At 43.6% G+C, this 19,266-nt stretch overlaps 1 protein-coding gene across 1 annotated transcript in view; it reads left to right on the forward strand.

Moving 5' to 3' along the window:
• Positions 1-19,266, forward strand: part of SPIDR (scaffold protein involved in DNA repair) — a 1,142,289-nt gene that overhangs the window by 1,115,847 nt on the left and 7,176 nt on the right. Inside the window, exons 17-19 of the mRNA XM_082258691.1 lie at positions 9,097-9,190; positions 12,589-12,703; positions 16,666-16,719. Of these exons, the coding sequence (XP_082114817.1) occupies positions 9,097-9,190; positions 12,589-12,703; positions 16,666-16,719 (263 nt within the window). The remainder of the gene's footprint in view (positions 1-9,096; positions 9,191-12,588; positions 12,704-16,665; positions 16,720-19,266) is intronic.

The following is a 19,266-nucleotide window of genomic DNA, read 5'->3' on the forward strand; positions in this document are numbered from 1 at the left end:
ATGTTGAACTTCCAGTGACAAGTATGAGAGAGTGAGAGCGATAACACCAAATTTAAAACACCTGCTCCCCATTCACACCTGAGACCTTGTAACACTAACAAGTCACATGACACTGGGGAGGGAAAATGGCTAATTGGGCCCAATTTGGACATTTTCACTTAGGGGTGTTCTCACTTTTGTTGCCAGCGGTTTAGACATTAATGGCTATGTGTTGAGTTATTTTAAAGGGAACAGTAAATTTACACAGTTATACAAGCTGTACACTCACTACTTTACATTGTAGCAAAGTGTCAGTATAAAAAAAAATATATATATATTGACAAAAATGTGAGGGGTGTACTCACTTTTGTGAGATACTGTATAATCTATATAATCGGAGAGGTTCCGGAGGTTCAGATTCTATTCTTTTAATATATAGATTATATATGGCACTTTCATTAGTTCTCATAGTTTACTAATTTAACCAACATAAGGACTTGTTTTAATAAAATCCGGACTGTTGATAGCTATAACGAGCACAGGGTAATTTAAATTTTTTATTTCTGCATTCTGTAACAGCCCTGTACTTGACCAGTGAAATCTCAGCATTTAGAGGGCTGTTACAGAACGCAGATATAAAAATCTGCTGTCCAATAGATTCCTTTCATTAGACGTTATTTGTTTGGCAGAATCTGATTGACTGCCTACGTCTTGATGTGCGGGTTTCTAAGTGTAAGCCAATTGGCTGAAGATTAAATTTCTCTTTTGTTCATTGACGGACACAGCTCCTGATTCTTCTTAACCATTGGGTTATACTTCCCCCCCTACAGAAGTAGCACACTAGGCAGGAAAACGCTTGACTACGCCTATGGGCAGTTGCAGGGGGTAAACACCCACACTCTGCTATAGGCACTCCGTTTTTTTCTGCCTAGCCAGGAGTAAGGACCTAGTTCCTTGCTGGGATCTCTGGTCCTGGCAATTTCTTTCCTTTTAAATTGATTTTTTCCTATCTTTGTTATTTTGTCCCTGTGAGAATCTACTTTCAATTGCCAGACTGGACGACAGACTAGATAATCTAGATCCAGAGGGACCCCCCCCCCGGTCTGGCCAGCGAGTGGGTACTGGCCTCAGCTCTGCGCTAGGCTGCGACATAGCCCCAGTGGACAGGAGCTGGCCTGCGAGTTAAACGTCTCGCGGGGGCGCATACGACCTGGCCTCGGCCTGAGTCGCAGCGTTCCTCCTGGCGGACAGCCACCCACATCCTGATGGAGCAGTGATGTTAGGAGCGGTGCCCACCCTGTTCCTGGTATGGTAAGCAGCTGTCCCCCTCTACCCTTGGAGGGTTTTGGGGTGGACATTGGACCCTTGGTACCCCCTCCTCCCCCCCCCCCCCGCTGGTCACTGTGGGTCTTCAGGTCCGCCCCCCCCCCCCACCTTCCTTAGTAAGGTTATGAGCTGGCTTTTGCCACATGTTCCTAAGGGGGGCTTGTTTGGAGTTGCTGCTGACTGGGTTTTTCCTGGTGCACGGGGGGTTGAGAAGGGTTCCTCTGCTACCCTGGGGATTGGTGACTAGGGCAGGGATGTCCTCTGGGCTCCCTGCTGCAGTTGTTGTGCTGGGGGAGCAGATGGTTTGGCATCTGCTGGTCTGCTCCCCAAATTTAGGAAACGGCTTTGCAGCCTACTGATCGGGAGCTATGTAGGGCGGCCCCAGTGAGGGTAACTGAAGCCACTACCCTTGGTTTGGGCATCGCCCCTCCCCCTCCGCTGCCCCTGGGTGGTGGGCTCCACTGAGGCTCGCGCCCAGGTGGCTGGGCATCCACAAAAATATAGGCCGTGGCTTGTGGCAGAGTCAGCCTCCATTGGGGGGGGCAGCCGCAGTGAGCCTGGCTGGGATGAGTGCACTCACAGGTGGGCCTTTACACAAATTGAGACCGTGGCTTGCGGTCTACTAGGCAATGCAGCCAGCTTGGCACCTCCCTTGGAAGGGTGGCGCTGTGAGTGCGGTTTAATTTTTGATTGTAACCATGGTGCCATTATTGTGGAGGGCACCTACCCCTTTTTGCGCTGCGGGACCATCTCCCCCTTTTATTTTGCGGGGTCCAGTAGATGGTCAATTCGTGGATCCTGGGTTGGCGTCTGCCTTGCGGGATCACAGTCGGTGGCCCACCCCTGATAGTTATGTTTTTCCAGGTGAGTCTGTTTCGGCCGCCGCGGGCACGAGTCACCCTACCCAGTCTGTGTTCACGCACCCTGAATGCTCAGACAGTGAGTGAGTGTTTCCTCTTCCCCTCTAGCCGTGCATGAAAGGGCACTGGTGGATGCACTGATTGTGTCAGAGCGTGAAATTTTAAACATAGCGGAGATGCTGCGTCAGAGGCGCCGGTCCCTTTTGACACCACAGGTTGTCCACTGTGGCAGGGGTGTTCCCCTTTCCCGCTTACTTTGACAACATTGTCACATAACAGTGGGGTTGTCCAAAACGTACCCAGAGCGTTTTGCTATGCGGTATCCTTATACAGTGGGTACGGAAAGTATTCAGACCCCCTTAAATTTTTCACTCTTTGTTATATTGCAGCCATTTGCTAAAATCATTTGGGTTCATTCTTCTTCCTCATGAATGTACACATAGCACCCCATACTGACAGAAAAACACAGAATTGTTGACATTGTTGCAGATTTATTAAAAAAGAAAAACTGAAATATCACATGGTCCTAAGTATTCAGACCCTTTGCTGTGACACTCATATATTTAACTCAGGTGCTTTCCATTTCTTCTGATCATCCTTGAGATGGTTCTACACCTTCATTTAAGTCCAGCTGTGTTTGATTATACTGATTGGACTTGATTAGGAAAGCCACACACTTGTCTATATAAGACCTTCCAGATCACAATGCACTCTACTCGGGCGCTTAGTGCCTCCTGGGCCTTCCATCATCAGGCATCAGTGATGCAGGTTTGCAAGGCCTGGTCGTCTGTGCACACTTTTACAACGTTTTATAAAATTGATGTGTTGGCATCTGCGGATGATTCTTTTGGCCACAAGGTTTTGCAGACTGCTGTTTAGAGGACCTAAAAAAATTTATGTGATTTACTGTCAATACCTTGATCTAGTGTGTGGTTATATCTCCCTCATTAAGAGCGCTGGGCGAGTGTTTGTAGTCCTATTTTGGTCCCAATCACTTCTCTTTCTTTGTTTAGAGGACCTAGTCCTCTTTGAGGGTGTATTGTTTTTTTCAGGTGAGCCCAAGTTGTTATGGTTAAGCTCCATGTTACCTGGTTGGCTATGGTTAGCTTTGGGGATTTGTTTCTGCTTTTTTTCCCACCCCTCATGTTTAACACTGCTTTGGGACGTCCCAATGGTTTAGAAGAATCAGGAGCTATGTCCGTCAATGAACGAAAGAGAAAATGGGATTTTTGACTTACCGTAAAATCCATTTCTCTGATGTTCATTGAACACAGCACCCACCCTCTCTGGAGTTGGCTTTCTTCTCACACTGCTTGTAACAAAACTGAGTGCCTATAGCTGAGTGTAAGTGTATACCCCCCCCCAGAACTGCCCATAGGCGTAGTCTATATGGTGATGTGGGGGTTTATTCACTAAATAAAGGTTGCATGTAGCTCTAATAGTAGCCAGTGCCTCACCAGCAACTGCCCTCACCGCACATCTCTGGTGTGTGTGTGTATGTAAATATGTATATATATATATATATATATATATATATATATATATATATATATATATATATATACACACATAGTATTATTATTATACAGGATTTATATAGCGCCAACAGTTTGCGCAGCGCTTTACAATGTGAGGGAAGACAAAACAGTTACAATACAATTCAAAACAGGAGGAACTAGAGGGCCCTGCTCGTTAGAGCTTACAATCTCACATAAGTGAGTACACCCCTCACATTTTTGTAAATATTTTATTATACCTTTTCTTGTGACAACACTGAAGAAATGACACTTTGCTACAATGTAAAGTAGTGAGTGTACAGCTTGTATAACAGTGTAAATTTGCTGTCCCCTCAAAATAACTCAACTCACAGCCATAAATGTCTAAACCGCTGGCAACAAAAGTGAGTACACCCCTAAGTGAAAATGTCAGAATTGGGCCCAATTAGCTTTTTTCCCTCCCTGGTGTCATGTTACAAGGTCTCAGGTGTGAATGGGGAGCAGGTGTGTTAAATTTGTTATCGCTCTCACTCTCTCATACTGATCACTGGAAGTTCAACATGGCACCTCATGGCAAAGAACTCTCTGAGGATCTGGAAAGAAAAATAATTGTTGCTCTACATAAAGATGGCCTAGGCTATAAGAAGATTGCCAAGACCCTGAAACTGAGCTGCAGCAGGGTGGCCATGACCATACAGCGGTTTAACAGTGCATGTGCTCAGCATCATATCCAGAGGATGTTTTTAGGAAATAGACAAATTAATGCTGCCAGCATTACTGCAGAGGTTGAAGGGGTGGGGGGGGGGGGGGAGGTCAGCCTGTCAGTGCTCAGGCCATGTGCCGCACACTGCACCAAATTATTGGTCTACATGGCTGTCGTCCCAGAAGGAAGCCTCTTCTAAAGATGATGCACAAGCCTGCAAACAGTTTACTGAAGACAAGCAGACTATGGACATGGATTACTGGAACCATGTCCTGTGGTCTGATGAGACCAAGATAAACCTATTTGGTTCAGATGGTGTCAAGCGTGTTTGGCGGCTACCAGGTGAGGAGTGTGTCTTGCCGACAGTCAAGCATGGTGGTGGGAATGTCATGGTCTGGGGCTGCATGAGTGCTGCCAGCACTGGGGAGCTACAATTCATTGAAAGAGTGGTAAATGCCAACATGTACTGTGACATACAGAAGCAGAGCATGATCCTCTCCCTTTGGAGACTGGGTCGCAGGGCAGTATTTCAACATAACGACCCCAAGCACACCTCCAAGACGACCACTGCCTTGCTAAATATGCTGAGGGTAAAGGTGATGGACTGGCCAAGCATGTCTCCAGACCTAAACCCTATTGAGCATCTGTGGGGCATCCTCAAATGAAAGGTTGAGGAGCACAAGGTCTCTAACATCCACCAGCTCTGGGATGTTGTCATGAAGAGTGGAAGAGGACCCCAGTGGTAACCTGTGAGGCTCTGGTGAACTCCATGCCCAAGAGGGTTAAGGCAGTGCTGAAAAATATTTGTGGCTACACAAAATATTGACACTTTGGGCCCAATTTGGACATTTTCACTTAGGGGTGTACTCACTTTTGTTGCCAGTGGTTTAGACATTAATGGCTGTGTGTTGAGTTATTTTGAGAGGACAGCAAATTGACACTGTTATACGAGCTGTACACTCACTACTTTACATTGGATTAAAGTGGAATTATTTCAGTGTTGTCACATGAAAAGATATAATAAATGATTTACAAAAATGTGAGGGGTGTACACACTTTTGTGAGATACTGTATATGCTCAAAAAATAAAGAAACATTTCTTATTCAGAGTGTAGCATCAAGTCAGTTAAACTCCTGGGATATTTATTTGGTTAGTTAAGTAGCAGAGGTGGTTGTTAATCAGTTTCAGCTGCTTTGGTGTTCATGAAATGAACACCAGGTGCACTACATGGGCAGAAATGAGACTACCTTCAAAACAGGAATGATTTTACAGGTGGAGGCCACTGGCATTTTTTTCCCTACTTTTCTAACTGTTTTTCACTAGATTTACATTTGGCTAGGGTTAATGTCCCTACTGGTAGCATGCGGCTATACCTGGACCATATTGCACAGGCAGTACAAGTCCTCCAGGATGGCACATCAATACGCGTCATTGCCAGAAGATTGCTGTGTTTCCCAGAACAGTCTCAAGAGCATGGAGGAGATTCCAGGAGACAGGCAATTACTCTAGGAGATGCTGGACAGGGCTGTAGAAGATCTTTAACCCATCAGCAGGACCGTTACCTGTTCCTTTGTGCAAGAAGGAACAGGATGAGCACTGCCAGAGCCCAACAAAATGATCTCCAGCAGGCCAATGTTGTGAAAGTCTATGACCAAACAATCCGAAACAGATTTCATGAGGGTGGTCTGAGGGCCCAACGTTCTCTAGTGGGCCCTGTGCTAACTGCCCGACACCGTGGAGCTCGATTGCCATTTGGCATTAAACACCAGAATTGGCAGGACCGCCACTGGTGCCCTGTGCTTTTCACAGATGAGAGCAGGTTCTGCTGCTTGTAACATCATTCAGCATGACCAGTTTGGTGGTGGGTCAGTGATGGTCTGGGGAGGCATATCCATGGTGGGATACACAGACCTCTACAGGCTAGACAATGGCACCCTGACTGCCATTAGGTATCGGGATGAAATCCTTGGACCCATTTAGGGATGCACCGAAATTTCGGCCACTGAAATTATCGGCCGAAAATTAGCCTATCCCATTTCGGCCGATAATGGGTTAACATTGCTGAAAATAATGGCTGCCGTGAGGAAGGAGGAGGGCGCAGCGCAGGGCAGGTTTTAAATGTCCCGCCTCTGGCCGGCTGCCCGCCTCTCAATGACGTCCTACTACTAGATGTGTGCATGAATGGACATACCAGGCGGGGGGCGGGGCGAGCGGCCGCTATAGATACTAGAACTATGTGATCCATCCCTGTCAGCTCAGCGCGACTATGTGTGAATGAGAAGTGACCTGACATCGGGCGGGGGGAGCGGCCGCTAATAACTATAACTATGTGAGCCTTCACTGTCAGGCATGTATCTCCGCTGACAGTGAAGCTCACATAGTTATAGTTATTAGCGGCCGCTCCACCCGCCCGATGTCAGGTCAGTTCTCATTCACACATAGTCGCGCTGAGCTGACAGGGATGGATCACATAGTTCTATCTATAGCGGCCGCTCGCCCTGCCCTCCCGCCCGGTATGTCACTTCATTCAACACAGATCGTAGTAGTGACATCACCGGGAGGCGGGCCGCCGGCCAGAGGCGGGACTTTTAAATGAAGGACACCCGAGGAGGGACGCTGAGCCAGAGGGGGGGAGGGTGTACTGCCGAGGGGGATGCTGAGGCAGCGTGTGGGGGGGGATGGGGGGGGGATGGGGGAGAGCTGAGGCAGCTTACCAATGGTTTTTGTATTATGAAGCATGAGGGGGTTAATGTACTGCCACTGCTGGTCACTCATCTATTAGTGACCGACCAGTGGCAGGTAATTAACCCCTTTGTGCTGCATTAGTGCAACCAGTATCAGTGTTAATTAACACTGGTTGCATTAATGCAGCACAAAGGGGTTAATTACCTGCCACTGGTCGGTCACTAATAGATGAGTGACCAGCAGTGACAATACATTAACCCCCTCATGCTGCATAATACAAATACCATTGGTAATTAAATTAACCTCTTGCCAACCCATCACAGTACATATACTGTGACAGGGTGGCAGCGACAGGTGTACGTCGCTGCCTGTTTTTGGCATATACCCCTGTTCTATCCATTTTAAATTTTTTGGGGGGAAAAAGTCATTTTTGGTTTCGGTTTTCGGCCAAGGGCATCCTGCATTTTCGGTTTCGGCCCAAAATTTTCATTTTGGTGCATCCCTAGACCCATTGTTAGACCCTACGCTGGTGAAGTGGGTCCTGGGTTGTTCCTGGTGCACGACAATGCCCGGGCTCATGTGGCGAGAATATGCAGCCAGTTCTTGGAGGATGAATGATACCATTGAATGCCCCCTCACGCTCGCCTGACCTAAATCCAATCAAACAACTTTGGGACATTATGTTTCAGTCTATCCGCCGCCGCCAGTTTGCACCTCAGTCTGTTCAGAAGCTCAGTGATGCCCTGGTCCAGATCTGGTAGGAAATACCCCAGGACATCGTTGGTCATTCCATTAGGAGCATGCCCCGATGTTGCCAGGCATGCATACAAGCACAGGAAGGCCACGACAACTACTGAGTACTATTTTGAGTTGCTGCAATGAAATTTCAGCAAAATGGACTAGCGTGTTGCATCATTTGCGGTATTTGGGAAAACACCTATATACTGCATGCAATCTGGTTCTGTTAATGGAGCCCAATGTTCTTACAACTTTAAATGTAAGGATCAATCCACTAGATCTGATTTTTTTTAGTTTGAATTAGGTATCCTACTGGTTTTTTTACATCTGTGAGTGACTCCAGTAGTCAGATCTGTACACCTTAAGCCTAGTAAACAATATAATTTTTTTTTTTTTTCGTTTAACACAGCGGGCTGAATGAAAAAAAAAAAAACAGAATAGCTCGGGAGGAGCCGCTGTACTAACTATCCGTACAGCGATCTCTCCCGATGAGCTGTTGTTTTCTGATAGGTGGACTGCCCACACGTCATAACACACCAGTGTGTGGTCTCAGCCATTGCCTAGGAGTGCTGATTGGATGCCAATCGGCAGATCTTTTTCGGTCATGCGCCTCAATAGAAGCCAGCCCGGCTGTCATACACGCTGGCTGAATGTCGGCAGCTTTCTATTGAACTGACCAATGTCGCCGATATTCGGCCTGTGTGTATGGCCCTTTAGTTATTAGATCTGCCCCCTGCCAAAACCACTACCATCATTGTTTGGAAGTTTTTACATATCCAGATGCAGCAAGAGTTTTTTTGGCTTAAGGTTGGCCATACACGAGTCATTGTTTCTTTATCCAACTACCAGCTTCTGTTGAACGGTCTTGCTGGAAAACCATTATTAGATCAGTGTATTCTGGCGGGGGATGGGGGAGTCCTTATGTCAGAATACCATAGCACAGCAGGACAGATCCTGCATCACACCTTGTTGTGTTGATGGGGGATCTGTCAGTTTTTTTTTTTTTTTTTTTTGTTCAACGCGCCAATTAAACAAAAAAAAAAGAATTAAACGTGTACCCAGCTTTTGTTTAGGATAGCCTGACTCTTTAAAAAAACAAGGTCAGCATGGCTAAGTAAACCATTAATTTAGGTATAAGGATTGCTTGTTAATATGATCATTCCACATTATGTAGAGCAATGTTGTCATTCAGTCATGTTTGTTAATAGATTGCTTGTGGGCCTACTGCTGCAAATTATATACTATATAAGGCCTGCCACCTTCCTAATTCACTTGAAGCAAGTTAACATTTTGTAATTGTTTCCACAGGAATTATTAATGGAGTCAATGAGAAAGAATCTTTTTCTTGGCCAGTGTGTAACTTATGTGGAAGCAGTAAACTACAGCCTTGGGATTCAGACAGGTAAAATATCTTAAGACCTCATGCACTCAGACACTGCACAGTTCGTGAGTGCTGAGACAAAAATTCCTTGGCGCTTTCTGGAGCCTATGGTGCCACGTTCAGCCACCAATATAAGTGAATGGCTGTAGATGGCTGTGCTCGGGTAAACGCTGATAGTTTCTGCATTCTGCTTAACGTAGTACAGCCATTCACTTGCACTGGTGGCTGTACATGGCACATGAGGCTCCCTGAGCATGTCAGAAAAGAAGATGGGAGGATACTTTATTCATGGCACATCAACAGTTATTGTTCTGTACTTGCAGCATGTTCAAAGGTATAAAACTTGCAAAAAAAAAAAAAAAATGCTTGACATACACTTTAAACAGACCCTGTCAATACAGTTTATTATTTTAACACGAGTACAGCACAAAGGTATAAATTCTAGTGACAGGTTAAAAAACAAACACATTGAAGTGACATTCTATAATAATCCCATTTGCTCTTCTCTGGCAGCTACATAAAAGATTATGTAGTGAGGGGAGGGGAATAGGAGCTGGGCCAGCAAAAAGTATAATCATTAATTTTTTATTTTTATTATTTCAGGTACTTATATAGCGCCATCAATTTATGCAGCGCTTTACATATACATTGTACATAATTAGACATTCTCCTACAACAGGAAAATGGCTAAGGATGGGCTGTGCTAGGGAATTGACTCTCATGGAGTGCGTAATGTATGAAAAGGAAAAACAATGCAATCATTTAAAATACTTCATTTTTCTTGTTTATTCCTGCATTTTTTGATTAGTGACAGGTTCCCTTTAAAGTATAACTCCAGGTTTAATTTCACTTTAAATAGTTTGTTTGGGCCAAGGTGGCCCAAATGAACTATTTCCATTACGGAAATATCCAGCCACTATGTGCGCTGTAATGTACTGTAGTAGCATTAGCTAAAAACAGTATATTGTTCCAGCAGTACAGATGTCTTCTCATCTGCTGTTTGAATTAAAGAGTTAGGGCCCTTTCACACGGGCTTTCCAATCAGGTTCCCCAGTCAGTTTTTCAGGCGGACCTGATCAGATGCTCCATGCACCCCTATGGAGCAGCGGATGTCAGCGGTGACATCTCCGCTGACACCCGCTGCTATCCGATCCCATCCTGTCCAAGAAAATCCATATGGATGGAAACCCTATTTTCCATCTGTCTGGAGGATCGGATCGGATGAAAACGGACAGACGATACGTTTTCATCCGATCTCCCATAGAGGAGTGCGGGGATCTGACAGGTCCATTTCTGCAAAGTAAGCGTAGACAGACCTGTCATCTGCCTGCTCAGCGGGGATCGGTGAATCGATCCCTGCTGAGCAAAATGGAGTCCGCCGGGTAGAAAGCCCGTGTGAAAGGGGCCTTAGGCTTAGTGCTTCTCCTCCATTCAGGAGAAGTCTTGTTTTTTTTTTATCAATATTTTTAGTATATATAGAGGAGCAACCTACCCATACCCACCCTTGGACAGCAGAATTGTCAACCTGTTTAGAGGGTAGTGTTAGATGGACTATGAGATTTAGAAGAACTTTACATAGGTTACTTCCAAATTAAAGGATTATTTCTAGCTTTAAACAGTTTACAGAAACGGTTAAAACTTTTATCCCAAAAGGGAAAGAAAACTAATTTAATAAAAGCTAAACATTGTTAGCACCCTGACAGTATTACATAGTTTGTCTCAACACTCAACTGACACTTTTGCTGGACTTCTTGATCTATTAAAGGAAGCTGAAAAATAACAGACGTACTGGCAGGGTCAACAAATACTAAAACTGTGTTCTGGAGCGACTCAAAAAACAAAAACTTTTGTGATAATGTTAGTGACAGATTGTATCATATGTCAGCTTTTATTTTGCCCACACTTAACATTTAAAGTAAAACTATGGGGAAACATTTTTATTTTTTATTTTGGATAGAGTAAGGGAGGGTTATAACCTCTGTCAGTTCTTTCTTTTTGCCATCTGTGTCACATTGGGGAGATTTACCTTCCCTTCCATAGCCAAAGCAGGAAGTGAGAGGAAATTCCTGCAAATTAAGAGAATCAACTGGGACCCCCAGTCTATATTCCCCTCTATTACCATTCTGGGGACAACCCAAAATTTTAGATTTTCTTTTACTTTCACTTTCAGTCATAAGGGTTTACAAGACTAATAGAGAGGTGAATTTCCCTAACGGCACAGACAGCAATAAAAACTGCCTTTTATTGGGGCACTTGTGCGTGCTTGCTCCCAAGCCCTGTTGTTGCGTCCATTGATACAGACACCGGGACTCTGCCCCACCCCTGCTCCCTCATCACTGGCTTTGATTGACAACAGTGGGAGCCAATGGCTTCAGGTGCCCCAGAAAAGCCAGTGAGACCTTGATCTGAGGGGAGAGAAGAGCTTCAGTTATATACAACACTTGATTAAATGAAGTGCTTAGTTAAGTAAAATGAGGGATTACTGATGCCTAAACATCAGGAATGCATTAAGGTAAAAAATATTTTGGCTTTAGAACCACTTTAAAGCTACTCTTTATGGAAATGAAAGGTCCTCATATATGGGAAGATCTTGCATCAGTAAAATTGGAAGGTGAGATTTTTTTTCTCATCTGAATCTGCATACTGTCAAATACTGAGTGGCGGATCTCCTTAGTACAATACTTTTAGTCCACCCATTGAGCTTTCAAAAGACAGCATGACCTTTACATGCAATTCCCAAGGATCATTGCATGAACTACCCCTACATTTTTTTTTTTTTTTTTTTGTACTTCAGTGATGTCACTCCTATGATGCTTCAGTCATGCAACATGCCTGTGCTGATCAGGTGCAGTATATACCATTAAGTGGTGTCCATGGGTTGGTTTTCTGGTTTGGCAAAGGTCATATGATGCTTTAAACCCTGAGTGGTTATTGCATACACTCATGGGCCTGCCATTCAGAAACTGCATTTAGCCCATTTTATTTGATAGCCCACAGATTTAGCCCAGATTGTTTGAATATATATCCTAGCCAGAACTGCCTGAAGTCCCTATACTTAATACTTCAGGGAAGTCACTGTAACATGCCTATAACACCAGCAAAAGCCTGTTATTTCACACAAGAGCCCCACCTGCTATCTGATTATCAGAAGCAGCACTCAGATATGTGACAGAGCTTGAGAAAGTTGGGCAATTTATGGTCATCCTTATAGTATGCTTGGTTACCTTTTTTTCATTATGAAATGTATACTAAACTATTATATTTTTATATTTACTGCATGACCTTTTGACTATTAAATTCAGGGATGTTGAGTTATTATGTAATTTAGATTAGATTATTTTCATTTTGAATTAGATTACGTTATATGCTTTGCTCCTTCAATTTTTTTTTCTTTTTTATTTACATTTGGTGTCCTGCAGGCATAAGTATACTTGTCGCCAGTGTGCTGCAGACGTAAGTTCTCCAGTTATTAGGATGCAGCTTGAAGTATATCTGCACTGTGAATTAACTCCAGATCATACAGTAAGATTAAAGGTAAGCCAGAGATTGGGCTTAATCAATCTTGTTGACATAAATCCTTCTGATGTTGCAGCCTGCTTAATGCATATTTATAGCCCAAACTTTTTTGTCTTATTTGGATAGAATGGGGAAGGGTTAAAAATCCCGTCGGTTTTGTTTTCCATGGGTGTGTCCCATAAAGGAGAATTTCCTTTATTTCCTGTTCTGGAGACGTAAACAGAAGTGAGAGAAGATCTGTACAAATTTAGGGGAATGATCTCATAGAATCATGACACTGGAATAGGTGTCCCCATCAGAATATTTACCCTCACCTCCTGTTATAGTGGCAACTGTAATAGTTTGGGTTCAAAACAATTTCTGCACCAGTGATAATAGTGACCAAGACAAAGAGAGAGTGTGAATCTATCCAGCAGGGACTCAGGCAGCAATACAAACTTGGCAGGGGTTCAAACTCTTCACTATTTAGAACTAAAACACGTTTAGGCTATAAATGCACTTTAACTATAATGTTAAAGGGGACAAGAATAAAATGGACCTGCAATGCCATTTCATATTAGAGTAAACCTCCATCCCAATTGAATACATAAAAAGTAAAGTCCCACTGGGCAATCTTCTCCTTTTTTATATAATGTTAAAGGGGTAAAAATTCCCTTCCCTCTAGTGCTCTTTAAAAGCACAAATACCCATGGTAAGAAACCCAGAACTTCTGAATTTAGGGTAAATCTGCGTATTCCCCTCTGCTTCCATTGCAGTGTTCAGTTCCTGAGGGAGCTATTGCTGCTTCAAGCACTATCGTCTATGTAGGGCGTGTATGAAAATCCTGACTTTCACAAAGTCATAGGATCTCATGGGGGTCGGAGTGGTGGATTGGGGGAACCTGGAAGGAAATGTAAAGTTGCAATGTATGATAACAATGTGCCTCATTTGCAGCTACAGGCTCGTTTTGTTTTTCATGCACATTTAAAGGAGTTGTAAAGTCTCATGGTTTTTCACCCTAATGCATTCTATGTATTAAGGTGAAAAACCTTTTCTACTTCAGCTGCCCCCCAGAGCGCCCCCTTTTCTTACCTGAACCCGATCGTTCCAGCCACAAGCACGAGCCCAGCGGCTCCAGCCGATGTCGCGGTTCCTCATTAGATAGATTGATAGCAGCGGGAGCCACTGGCTCCTGCTGCTGTCAATCAAATCCAGTGACACGGGAGCCGGGGGTGAGCCAAGTCCTGCTGTCTGTGTCAATAGGCACAGCAGCGGGACTCATGAGCGCGCCTGCACAGATGCCCACATGGAAAGCAGCGCTTGGTGGGGGCACCCGATGAAGAGAAAGAGCGATGCTGGGGAAGCACAGAAAAGAAGGATCAGACTGCTCTGTGCAAATCCCTTGCAAAGAGCAGGTAAGTATAACTTAAAAAAAAAACATTTACAATCACTTTAATGTGGTGTGGGTTAAACTGCAGTGATGTATAGCAATATCAATCCTATTATATTTCATATATAAAATGGAATTTGTAAATCCAGCTGATCATTGACTTGTTGACTACAGATTGACTATTATTGTAGTTGCAAGGAACTTTTGAACTGGACGGCTAGATGGACTGCCTACGAATATTCGGGAACACACAGACACATACACGCGAGATTAGAGTCAAAGCATGTTTGTTTATTTCAGGAAATGTCCCGAACATATAGACAGTCAGAACAACAGAAAAAAATAATTTTGCAATAAGGGCTTGGTTTCACTATGACTCATGACCACATGATACTTTTTGGCATACTACACAAGCTTAAACTGTTCCCATAACAAATCTACCAATCAGGGTGCTCTTATGTGCAACCATTTCTGCAGAGTCGACATAGCCGAACAAACAAGATGTTATGACTATAAATCAGGCATAATTGCAAGAACAATAGAGAAGAATAAACAGCATGAAAACACCATTAACCCTTCAATCCCCTCTTTTATCATAAATATGATAAATCACCTGTGCAAAAGGCTTGTCCAAGCCTGATCATCAGCCTTTTTAATCATTCCATTAATCCCTTCCCTGCATACCAAATAACAACTATACAGGACAAGTATAACCAAAACAATAACCCAGGCCGCAAGTGGGCAGGAAACATTTCCCACCACCTCACTTCCTGTGGGTGACCACCCTGTAAACACATCATACCATGAATATTGGGTATCCTGTGACAACTGAGTGGTGGCTGCTGCAAGTTTGCCCTTCATAATGGCTGTTTTTACAGTTGCCTGATGTACTGTCAAATTTTATGTTGTTAAGGTGCTGTAAATATTTCCTTTGTTGCTTAAGTACATCTATGATTGGACCTATGGGCAGTGAAAAATCACCTATTGGGAGAGCATGGGCTTATTTGTTTTGTCATAGTCCTCAAAACACACAGGCCTGAATGGGCCTAAGTCAGTTTGTTATGATCCATGTTGGCAGAAAGACCAACAAAATCAAAAGACTAAGTCCACATAGTGCTTTCCCAGAAACCTGGGGAGACAGTAGCCAGGACATCTTTGTATGCTCTTCCGGCTTGTCTGTTACTTTAATTTCAGGGTCTTTATTACCTGTTTCGCCCCTCTTTGTTATTCTCTTTACTCTGGTTGCATGGATCCATTGGGGACTCTGTTCAGTCAGAACTGCTGTTCTGGTCACTGACATCACCGTCTGTGGTCCAAAGGGGAATCCAGATCCCTTGACCTTGTTTTGTTGTCTCACAACAACTACATCTCCAGATTGGAAAGGGTTGGTTGGTTCCTGTGAAGGAAGTGGAAAACAGACACATCACCGCAGATGCCATTCAAAGTCTAAATCAACCTAGTACAATAACGTGCTCTACATCACCAGGCAAGATTGCAAGAGGACCTTTTGCACAAGATGTTGGAAATGGTTTTCCCATTAAAATCAGGGCCAAATGCATAATACTCACTTGTGTCTCCCAGACAAAGTATTCTAATCATACCCATATGAAATTCATCATTAGCCCCATCCCTAGGAAAAGGATTACTACTTACCCAGTCTCTGTCCAGACCACTAAATTTAAAACCCAAGGGGTAATAATCAGCTGTTGAGACACTGCCTACATAATCTTTAACAATTTCTCCATAAATCAGAGGTGCATATTTGCTACTTTGGGAGCCCATTTTTAACCAAGCCTTAAAAACTCTATAAGGATTTGAGGAAGCCACCATACCAAATACCCTCTGCTTTTGCTATCCCTATGTGACTGTGTGTCTCACAAAGGCCTGCTTCTCACTGGGATTAGCTGTACAAATCTCACTTTACAGAGATAAATCCGACAATCTGGTCAACCTGGTCAACCACAAGAGTGCAGTGTCGGAGCACACATTCACATATAATTCTTATACATACATATATATCTTATCATTTTAAGCATGCAGCATATAATACAGTTTATGTGCACATAGTGGGAACCATCAAAACCTGCTATGTTCCAACACAGCTTCTACGCAGCTCCTGCAAAACTTGTATGCATAGTGCTACTGGATCTGTACCAACAGATCTCTTATCTGTCCCATTAAAACACTTTTATGGCCCGTGGTTCTTTTAATGCAAAAAATAAATAATAAGAGCTAAGGTGTTAGAATGCGCCAAAAACAAGGTACAATTCACTCTCTTATATGATATTGCCTCCCACTTCTGACACCAAACTGTAAGGGACTTTTGAACCGGATGGCTAGATGGACTCCCTACGAATATTTGGGAATGAACAGAGCTACAAATCAAGCATAATTGCAGGAATAATAGAGAAGAATATACAGCATGAAAACACCATTAACTCTTCAGTAGTCTATGGATTGATGTTTATAAGCCACTTCTTTAAACCATGGAGTGTAGTGCTATTATTCCATACAACACTTTTGTTTCCCACTGTAGAATATGAAAGTATTTATTATGCTGTCCATTTCAATTTTACATTTTCAAGTTTTTTCATGTGTTATTTCTTCACAGCTGCAGCAGAATACCATTTCTTCTATTCTGAGTTCTTGCTCCAGTGAAGATGGGGTATGTTTTATGCAAGTATTCTTATTAAATCGGAAATGACAAATGAATGTACTATCCATCAGTCAGTCTACTGCTAAAGATTGTTTCTTTAGGGGGTTGAGCTGCCAGGATGATGTCAGCATATGTTCTTACCATGACCAACTTCTGGCTCTTCTGAAGTTAGGCAGGCAATGCAGTTCTTTTTTTTTTCTTATGTTTTTTCTATATATATATATATATTTATATATATATATATATATATATATATATATATGTATTTATTATTATTTTTTAAATATGATACCTGTTAAAAGGACTCCACTTTGCTTGCATGCATCCACGAGTGATGTCACTGTGTTGCTGTAATACTATGCAACCACCGGCTGTTATTTCTTTCTTGATGTGTTCTCTTTAACCAACTGACCTCCAGATTTTTTGGTATTCAGCATGATGCTACTTTAACTGGTAATTGCGCAGTCATACAACACTGTACACAAATTAAGTTTGTCATTTTTTTTACACAAATAGAGCTTTCTTTTGGTGGTTTTTGATCACCACTGTTTTTTTTTTTTTTAAATTATATAAACTAAAAAAAAAAACAGAAAAACTATATTTTACTTTCTGCTAAAAAACATGTCCAATAAAAAAGAAAAAAATAAGCAATCTAATTTCTTCATAAACTTAGGATAACATGTATTCCCAATAAGTGTATATTGATTGGTTTGCGTGAAAATTATAGTGTCTACAAATGATGGTATATATACTGGAATTTTTATTTATTTATTTTAAAATTCACCTTTTCCAGAAAACAGCTTATGCAGTCAAGGGGCCCCAGTAGGTATTAACCAGTTTCCACCCAGCCTATAGACAAATGACGGGCAATGAGACATTCAGTGTTCTGGATGGATTTCATTTGACGTCCTCCCGGAATGCACCTCACAGCGGCACAATTTGTCACCCACCGTGTCCACCGGACGCAGCAGATGACTGATCAATGTATGGGTCGCTGCCAGTACCATGTGATCACTGGCAACAGATAACTTGTCAATTGTACACAATGGATGGCTTTCATTCATGCCATCTATTGTGTTCATATCTGTGATTGATCACAATGATCACGTGATACAGAATGGGCCAATCACAGCCCATCTGTACCATGTCATTAGCTGTGGCTAATCACAATAGTAAACACTGAATCATTTGTTTTTATTCAGTAAAAATGTTTGTCTATACCAGTGAAATGCACTGGTATAAGCAATCATAATGTGTGTGAAAAAATCATTATCAGAGTAATACAGTATTACTATGGTAACACTTTATTGCTGTGGTGACTGTATGTTTAGAAACAGAAAAAAATGGAATAAAAAAGAAAAGAATTGAATTTTTTTTTTCAACATACTGTCACTAATAACATGGCAGATAAAAAAATCTTAAAACATTTAACTACACCTATGGGCGTCCTCAGCTGGTATATAACCCCTCTTTGCTATAGGTATTCAGTGTTATTCTGTCTAGTCAGAGTAAAGACCTAGGCTCCCTGCTGGGATCTCTTGGTCCTAGCAATTTTTTCTCTCCTTTAATGCATCTTTTTGTTGCTGTTTTACTCTGGGAGAATCTACAATCAACTGCTGGGCTGGGCGATGGGCTGGATAATCTAGATCAAGTGGTCCCTCCCAGTCCAGCCAGTCAACGTATGCAGACCGCAACTACGGGCTAGGTCAGCCACGACATAGCCTCACGGACAGAGGCTGAGCCGCGAGTTAAATGTCCTGCAGGGTCGCATATGACCGGGCGCTGGTCTGAGCCACGTAATCCCCTTGGCCGACTACTCCCCCACTTCGATGGTGAGGAGTGCTGTCTGGAGCGTCACCCGCACCATGGAATGGTAAGTACTATCCCCCCTTGTGCAGTTTTAAGGTGGACACGGGTACCCTCCAGGGATAGTCAGGCCTGCCTGTGGGTTCCTTCCTCGCAGTTGAGCTGGGCTTCCCCTTCCTCCCTGTGAATGTTCTGGACCTGGAGTCTGGTGGGGGTCCCAGGACAGAGGACGCAGGGGAGACCCGTGGGTGTCTCCCCCTCCATCCCCCCTCTGTAAAGTCTTGGGGTGGTGTGTGTCCTGCCCTGGAAGTATGGGGTACAGTACCTTGGTCAGGGGGGGTCCCAACGCAGAGAGTGCAGCGGAGTCCCTTAATGTATGTCCTGCCGGGTGCAGAGTAATGTATAGTACCTTGGGGGGAGGGGGTCCCTTTGCAGAGGGCGCAGCGGTGCAGAGGGCACAGCGGTGCAGAGGGCACAGGGAGAATCCTGGCAGCCTGTTCTCAGCATCCAGCAGCCATGATTGAGAAGCCAGTGGCATCACAGCAGCCATTTTCCCTTGGTTTGGCTTGGTCTCCGGTCGGCCACCATGTTTGTGTAGTCTGTGACTTTACAGAGGCCGTTTTCTCTTAGTCCTACGGGACGCTGGAGATAGCTGGAGCCACGTGGGGATGCCAGAGTTCCTCCTCTTTCTCTCTCCCGGGATATATGAATTGGATGGCACTTATGGCGGCTGCTGGGTCTGGATTGCGG

The sequence above is a fragment of the Pelophylax lessonae genome, assembly GCF_965119305.1.
Source record: "Pelophylax lessonae genome assembly, chromosome: 5".
Lineage (NCBI taxonomy): Eukaryota > Metazoa > Chordata > Amphibia > Anura > Ranidae > Pelophylax > Pelophylax lessonae.